This window comes from Channa argus, chromosome 13, assembly GCF_033026475.1.
Source record: "Channa argus isolate prfri chromosome 13, Channa argus male v1.0, whole genome shotgun sequence".
NCBI classification, from domain to species: domain Eukaryota; kingdom Metazoa; phylum Chordata; class Actinopteri; order Anabantiformes; family Channidae; genus Channa; species Channa argus.
The window spans coordinates 11,517,692-11,526,023 of NC_090209.1; the positions used below are offsets into that span (position 1 = coordinate 11,517,692).

At 39.1% G+C, this 8,332-nt stretch overlaps 1 protein-coding gene across 3 annotated transcripts; it reads left to right on the forward strand.

The window, feature by feature from the left end:
* Positions 1-178: 178 nt before the first annotated feature.
* LOC137140331 (NACHT, LRR and PYD domains-containing protein 12-like) lies at positions 179-8,224 on the forward strand. Of its 3 annotated transcripts, XM_067528639.1 has the most exons (11): positions 179-334; positions 869-1,003; positions 1,915-2,150; positions 2,784-4,584; positions 5,106-5,282; positions 5,748-5,921; positions 6,097-6,270; positions 6,470-6,643; positions 7,072-7,245; positions 7,514-7,687; positions 7,884-8,224. In XM_067528639.1, exons 2-11 carry the CDS (start codon positions 876-878, stop codon positions 7,885-7,887), a joined length of 3,216 nt encoding a protein of 1,071 aa, XP_067384740.1. In that variant the 5' UTR covers positions 179-334; positions 869-875; the 3' UTR covers positions 7,888-8,224. The 3 variants fall into 3 exon arrangements, with proteins under 3 accessions (XP_067384740.1, XP_067384741.1, XP_067384743.1); XM_067528640.1 differs by lacking the exon at positions 6,097-6,270 and having other exon boundaries at positions 7,514-8,224; XM_067528642.1 differs by lacking the exons at positions 5,748-5,921; positions 6,097-6,270 and having other exon boundaries at positions 7,514-8,224.
* Positions 8,225-8,332: the final 108 nt, after the last annotated feature.

Consider the following 8,332-nt stretch of genomic DNA (forward strand, 5'->3'; position numbering starts at 1 on the left):
AGCAATCACACTTATAAACGCTGTTTTCTATTTGCACTTACGTTAAGCTTCGTTTATGATTAAATAACACGAGCGTGCACGAGGATTTCTGCCCTAATAACTTGCCACATAAAAAGCAAACTGAAGCAATTAGACTAATTACGGTATTGGGTGGCGTGTCGCCGACACATTTGACCGTAAAGATTAGAATACGTGTGGCTTGCCGCTGTGTCTACGCCACTGTTTGTGTTCACTTCTTCAGAACCAGGTGTCGTGTCGTTGACTTTGACATGAACTTAGTGACCGAGGAGAGTGTAGTGTATGGATAAGAAGAACTTCTTAACTTCAGTGTCAGGTATGGAAATGGGTGGTTGAAGGCACAGTAGGCCCCGTTGTGTGGTTTATAGGCTGCCATTAAATTCCTCAAACTTTATCCATGGAACCTTAAGCCATCTTAACGAGGCACAATGTAATAGTGGGAAGACCAAGCGGGTCGTCTTGTCAGCTGTAATTCACTGATAACTCAAATCCAGGAAGTAACCAAAATGCCATTATTGCATTTTATATCTGATAAGAAAAGGGATTCAGACAGGATTTCTTGACTCCCCGCCGTCGTGCGGAATCACGTGATTCCTTTCACGTATATCAGGTCTAACAACCTGTGGTTGTCATTAACATTATGATGCACTAATGGTGAGCAGCATTACAATCAGGCGGTAGCCTAATAGGGTTTTCTTAAGAGAGAAAGGGAGAAAAACGTCTAATCTGCTCTAATCAAAAAGCAAATGTGAACAGCAAGGAAGTCCAGAATTTTACCAAATGCGCAGTCGTCGAATGGAACATCCCACCATGACACACATTTACTTCATTGTGGCATTTCTCTCTTTAGGTTTAACATGAGTGTCCATGGGAAGGGAGACGAGGTCAGACCAGAGTCACCAGTGTCCTCCTTGTCTCTGAAGAGTGACCAGTCCAAAGACAATCCTCTTGCCTTCAGTAAGGACCCTGACGTTCTTAACACAAAGTAAGAGCTTTCTTTATTCTCATGGACTTGTGGATTTAATCAAGTAATAGGTTGTGTATTCGGGGGACAAATGCCTGCAGCCTGTTGTTACACACGTGCAGCTGGAGAAAGCCGATTAGAAACACTGTGTGTCTTTGTTTACTACACACTCTATAACCTCCAATTCACGGGCAACAGCTAATGATAACGAGGTAGTGATTGAGCCAATATGTACGTTATTTAATTAAAAACACAATCTTATGAACATGAAGTGCATGTCTATGTCCACTTTTACATGACTGCTGCAACAAAAACAAGAAACAAACTGTAAATGGAAAGCAAGGTTAAGTACAGCAAGTGCCTACTGTTAGTGCTACATTAATAGTTGTTTCATCGTATAAAGGGAGAAGGGGGAAACTCTATTAATGTAATAATGCATGTGTCTGTTAGGGCAATAAATGTACATGCTATCAGTTTAGTGACAGCGGCAATACTGTACAGTCTTCACCGTGTGGCTGAATCAAAATGAAAAGGTATATGAATCCGCCATCAGTTTCTCATTAACCTCACAATAGATCCAGAGCACTAATCAAGCCAGCCTCCTTAAACCCTCCACAAGAATAACTGGCTTATAATGTACAAAATACCACTTCAGTAACACCAGTGTATCCTATTTTTAGAAAGAAATTGCTGCTGCTGCTGCTGCTGCAGATTTTAATGTGATACCATGTGAAGTAGGTGGTAGTAGTGAAATCCAGTTTTACTTGTTTAAGACAGTTTTACTGATGTATATGACACAATCAAGAAACAAAAGCTCAAACTTTGGATTTATCAATGATACTACTACTAATAATAATAATCATAGTTATTTATTCATGAGCAATAATATGGCAAAGTATGATAGAGTCTGTCTTTATGTTTCACCTGCACAGACAGAGGAAACGGTCCAGTGTTGTTATTCAGGAACAAGTGCCAAGCTGTTTTTTGCATCCGGAGGTCTTGAGGGATCCATTCTCCAGCAGCTCTGGACACTGCCTTTCCAGTAAATGCACTGACTCATGCCAAGAACCATGTAAATCAACAGAATATTTCTCATGCATCCACTGTGGTAAAAGATCCAGAAAAAGTCCAGAACTGCAGATTTCCAATCAACCCTGCACTGAACCATGTAAGTATCTACTTTCCACAGCTAAAACAGGACGTTTTGTGTTGCTGCAGTTTCCTTTACTTTGTGTGCAACCTGAGCATTTGTGAGGTGTTTCTGAGCATTTGTGTGCCCTAAGTGAGACATCTTCTTTTTAATTAAAAGAAATAATAATATATAATACTTAATTATTTCACATTTCACAGTATTTCACTTCTGTTCTGTCATGCCAACATTATTTGTCATTATCTTTAGATACACACTATTCCCTTTTATGAATTATTCTGTCCTGACAGCAAATTTTCGTCCTAGGCTGATGGTTCACATTAATGTTTGTATCCAACTCTGGTGTAAACGCCATTGCAGATACATGCACGTATAAATTTAGCTGAAAAGCGAGCAATAAACTTTGTGGCATTTGTGTGACCATTAAATTGTGCATTTTCCTTAAAAACTGCAGGGTTTTGATATGTTCCTTGCAGTTTGACTTGAACAGAAAGTTTTTTCTAAATATCCAGCAAGTCTCAAACTCCCTTATATTTTCATTCACCCCTGTCTCTGCTGGTGATCTCCTTTACATTTTTACCTTACTGTGAAATGCTGACACTGACTGATGATGACAGATAATTGAATATTGCTTTTGTGCTTATGTTTCAGTGACTGGCAGTCTGCAGAAGATTTTTGATGATCATAAGGTCAGTCTTAGTAGGAGATGTGAATTTGCAATAGAAGGAACGGCTGAAGCAGTGACTCAAACATGCCTGAAGAGGATCTACACTGACCTTTACATCACTGAAGGACAGGGCGAAGGAGTTAATATCCAACATGAGGTGTGGCAACTTGAGACAATATCCAAAATGGAGATCCTTCATGACACTCCAATCAAATGCCACGACATCTTTAAGGTCTGCCCCGGTAGAAACAGATCAATCAGAGTAGTTCTGACGAGCGGCATTGCTGGCATTGGAAAAACGGTCTCAGTGCAGAAGTTTGCTCTGGACTGGGCAGAGGGTTTGGAAAATCAAGATGTCAACCTTGTGATTCTGCTTTCATTTCGGGAGCTGAACTTGATCAAAGGGAAGCAGTACAGCCTGCTCAGCCTGCTTCATGATTTTGATCAGACCCTACACATGCTTACAGCTGAAATGCTTGCTCGCTGTAAAGTTTTATTAATCTTTGATGGTCTTGACGAAAGCAGAGTTTTATTAGATTTTCAGAACAATGAGGTTGTGTCCGATGTCACACAGACATCATCTGTCAGCATGCTGTTGATAAACCTAATCAAGGGGAATCTGCTTCCATCAGCTCTCCTCTGGATCACTTCTAGACCTGCAGCAGCCAATCAGATCCCTTCATCTTATGTTGACAGGGTAACAGAAGTACGAGGCTTTACTGACACTCAGAAAGAGGAGTACTTCAGCAGGAGATTCAATGACGAGTCTATGTCTAGCAAAATCATCTCACACATCAAGGCCAGCAGGAGCCTCTACATCATGTGCCATATTCCAGTCTTTTGTTGGATAACTGCCACAGTTTTGGAGCATGTGTTTCCTGCAGACCAAAAAGAGCTTCCCAGGACTCTGACAGAGATGTATTCACACTTTCTCCTGGTTCAGACAAAGAGAAAGATGCAGAAATATAACAAAGGGCATGAGATCATCAAACAGGAGATGATGCAGACTGACGGGGAAGTCCTTCTAAAGTTGGGGAGACTTGCCTTTGAACATCTCGAAAAAGGGAACATCATGTTCTACCAAGAAGACTTGGAGCAATGCGGTCTCGATGTTAGAGAGGCCTTAGTGTTCTCAGGATTGTGCACAGAGATCTTCAAAAGAGAGCGTGTACTCTTTCAGAAAACAATTTACTGCTTTGTGCATTTAAGTATTCAGGAGTTTCTAGCTGCTGTTTACATGGTCCACTGCTATCTGAACAAGAACATAGAAGTGCTGGTGATATTCTTGGGAGAAGAGTGGAATACAAATTGCAATGACCCAGGTCTGGATAACATGCTTAGTAAAGTTGTAGAAAAATCTGTAAACAGTAGAAATGGTCACCTGGATCTTTTTGTTCGCTTCCTTCACGGCTTGTTATTGGAGTCCAACCATCATCTCCTAGGAGGTCTGCTGGGCTGGACAGCTAGCAGTCCAGAAAGCATCCAGAAGGCAATAAACAACCTTAAAAAGATGGATGCAAAGGATATATCTCCTGACAGAAGCATCAATGTCTTCCACTGTTTAATAGAGATGAATGACCATTCAGTACATCAGGAGATCCAAGAATATCTGCAGTCAGGGAACAGATCAAAGAAAAAACTCAGTAAGACCCATTGCTCAGCTCTTGCCTACATGCTGCAGATGTCTGAAGAGGTTCTAGATGTGTTGGACCTGAAAAAGTACAATGCATCAGGCGATGGAAGGCGAAGACTTCTCCCAGCTGTGAGAAACTGTAGAAATGCTCGGTTAGTCTTAAATTAACATTTGCCAAGTTAAGCTACCAGCATAAAACAGTTTCTTTATGATACATTAGCTTACCTTTAAATGTTTTGTCTGAGATATGATTGTCATTGTATGTCTAAGGTATATTTATAGCTAATAACTAATATAGCTGAGTGATGGTATGTAAACAGTCAGTAATGTCAATGATTCAATGCTTATGTTCATTCGACCCAAACAGCACCAACTGCACTTCAGCTGAACAGATAGTGCACCTGTGTGTTTGTGATTAAAGCAGCCTCTGAATGACCTCAAAACTTATCCAAAACTGTAATTATTTCTTTGAGAGAAAAGAAATCTGGAAGGGAAATTTTTTTCTTTGTAATTTTGTGGGGCTGATTTTAAAAACATATTTAACTAACACAGATACACAGCCCCAAGAGAATTTGCAGCTTGGAGTATTACTTCTTAATTGGAATAACAATAATTGTAGTTAATGTCTGTGCAGCTTTGGCAAACACTGACTTTATTGCATATGTATTTGCAGATTGTCTTACTGTGGGTTCTCTGACTCTCATTGCGAAGTTCTGTCCTCAGCTCTTATGTCCAACCCATCTCATCTCCAGGAGCTGGATTTAAGTGAAAATGACTATGTGCTAGATTCAGGAGTGAAGCTACTGTGTGCTGGACTGGAGAGTCCAAACTGCAGATTGGAGATTCTAAGGTTAGATGATTCCTTTCTCTCTTTTCTCTCCTCTGCTTGTTTTCTGTCATACATGTTAAAAATATCAAGCACTTCTCCGGAAATAAAACTTCCGGGGCTGTGCTCACGTTACAAGACGTTTCTTATATCTATTCCCCAGAACATGGTAAGAAACGGTGTGCCTCCACCGCTACACACTAAAACTTGTTGCGGGTCCCCACTATCTTAAAGTCAGTTCCTTTGCTCCAGTTACTGTCTCTCATGCTGTCCATATCTGTTCCTTTCAATAGCAGCTGAACTGAACTCTCTGTTATGCATTGTTGCCTTGACAACTGTTAACATACTTAAACTACAAAGGCAAACGTCAAAGCCATATGATGTCACTAATGACAGTACGCTTATACTTAATCTAATGAATCTTTCAATACACAACATAAACAAAAAACACAGCAAACCCTGGTTGGCTCATACAATCATGTTCTTCAGATTAAAGAACTGCAGTTTGTCAGAAAGTTGTTGTGATTCTCTGGCATCTGCCCTGAAGTCCCCCTCCTCCCATCTGAGAGAGCTGGACCTAAGTAACAACTATTTGAAGGATCCAGGGGTGAAGCTACTGTCAGAAGGGCTGGAGAGTCCCCACTGTAGACTGGAAACTCTGAGGTAAGACAGCAATTCAAGATTGTGCAGAGTCGAAGTTACTGACTCCGGATTTGCATCTTTTGAACTCAGCACTCAAAACATAAATAGCAGAAATTTAATGTGAGTTATAGGTTAAAGCGGAAGTTTTATCTAAGTATTTTGCCTCTAATAGCTATAATTTTTATACTTTATCCAGATTAAGTTGCTGCAGGCTGTCAGAGAGCTGCTGTGCACATGTGGCCTCAGTGATGAAGTCCAACCCATCCCATATGAGGGACTTAGACCTGAGTAATAACAAAATTAAGGATTTGGGAGTAAATCTGTTGTCTGCAGCCCTGCAGAGTCCTCAATGTAGACTGAAGAGTCTGAGGTGACTGTACTGTAGATCATGTATATTTAATGAGGACATCATTTTCTAAAGAAATAATTACCATGATATTACATTATTATTGCAATTCTGTTTCAATAAGATTACCACCCCTTCTAAACACCTTGTTATTCAACTGGGAAAGTGCAACACAGATGTTGTTGTTTATACTATAACATTTAAAATTATTCCACATTTACAGACTGGATAGATGTGGGTTGACCGAGAACTGCTGTACTTCTGTGGCCTCAGTTCTTAAGTCCGACCACTCCAGCTTGAGAGAGTTGGAACTGAGTTACAACGACCTGCAGGATTCTGGAGTGAAGATGCTGTGTGAAGGACTGGAGAGTCCACATTGTAGACTGGAAGCTCTGAGGTCAGCCAGGATGTTTTCAGTTTTACAATAATATAAATACTGTATGTGATAAACACTAAAATGACAATGAAGTTGACATCAGTATAATATTGTGATTTAAACTGACTAATATAAAGGACAATTCTCTGATTAATCTTTTTAACAAATTGAATAATGCCAAACCACAGACTAACAAAGAATAAACATTTGATAAAAAATTTGGAAAATCTCACAAAAACAATGCTTTTCATAAATATGACTTAAAACATGATCCGATTTTCATTCATTACATCTAGATAAATTATACCCAATTAAACAGACAATAAAAAAACATTTAATCATTTACCATACAACGCTATAAATTAGTTATAAAGGATTGGGTGTGAAAAGCAGCATTATAACTTACTAATAAATTCTAATTACTGTGCAAACTTGTTTCTTCTATTTAGATTAAGGAGCTGTTGGTTGTCAGAGAGATGCTGTGATTCTCTGGCTTCTGCTTTAATGTCCAGTCTGTCCAGTTTGAGAGAGCTCGACCTAAGTGAAAACGATCTACAAGATTCAGGAGTGAAATTGTTATGTGCTGGATTGGAGAGCCCACAATGTAAACTAGACACTCTGAGGTAAGGAACCAGTTTTTCCTCCCTTACAAGTTGCTATTTTGAAGAAAAACCTCACTGTTATATAAAGTTATTTAGGAATTTGGTTAAATTAAGACTGCATCAGAGATAGTTATGGATATTTGGAAATAAAATAACTTTTGTATTAACCAAAAAAAAAAAAAAAAAACAACCCACAAATAAAAAGACTCAAAACATAACTAAGAATGCTTCAATGACACATCACGCCAAATGGGAAAATACTCACCAAATAATTCCCTAACTTCTGCAGGCTGATTTCCTGTCAGGTCACAGATGATGGATGTACTTTTCTGGCAACAGCTCTGAAGTTTAACCCATCTTACCTGAGAGCGCTGGACCTGAGTAACAACAGCCTGCAGGAATCAGGAATAAAGCTGCTCTCTGATGTCCTGGAAGGTTCCCTCTGTAAATTAGTGACTCTTAGGTAAATATCAATGAGTCTGTACTAGTTTGTAGTATTCACAAAACAACTTTAATATTAAACATTGTCAAATGCATGTCCTTTTATATTTTTACACCTATTAAATGGCTGTTTTTTTGATTGAGCAAAAAATGAATGGTGACTTTGGAAACATCCCTCAATCAGGCCAGATGTTCACCATGTTTGATTGTACCTGTAGATGATTATTGTTCATCCCAACACAATGGAAGAAATGGAGAAAAGCTGGAGTTCATTTATCAGGCAGAAATGTGTCTCATCACTATTCTACAGCTGTCTCTTAGCTACATTTATTTAGGAATAACACTTTTTCAGAAGCCAGAAGACCGATAAAGTGAGATCAAATGGACATGAAATGTACTGAAATGTACTTGATGCCATTAGGTTTAGACCAATATGGAAATAAGATATGGAGTAGGATCCTCTGGCATCCAGAGACTGGTGATGTTTGTTTTCACTGCGTTTTCAGTCATAATAAGAGAACGGTTTCCTGAAAAAAGTTATTGTAATGACGTCATTGTTTAAGAAATGTGTGTAACATATTTATGTCTTCAGATACAATGAGCAAAACCCCATGTTGCCCCTGAATTACCTACTGTATAGCTACCTACATGCTGAATGTATCTTTTT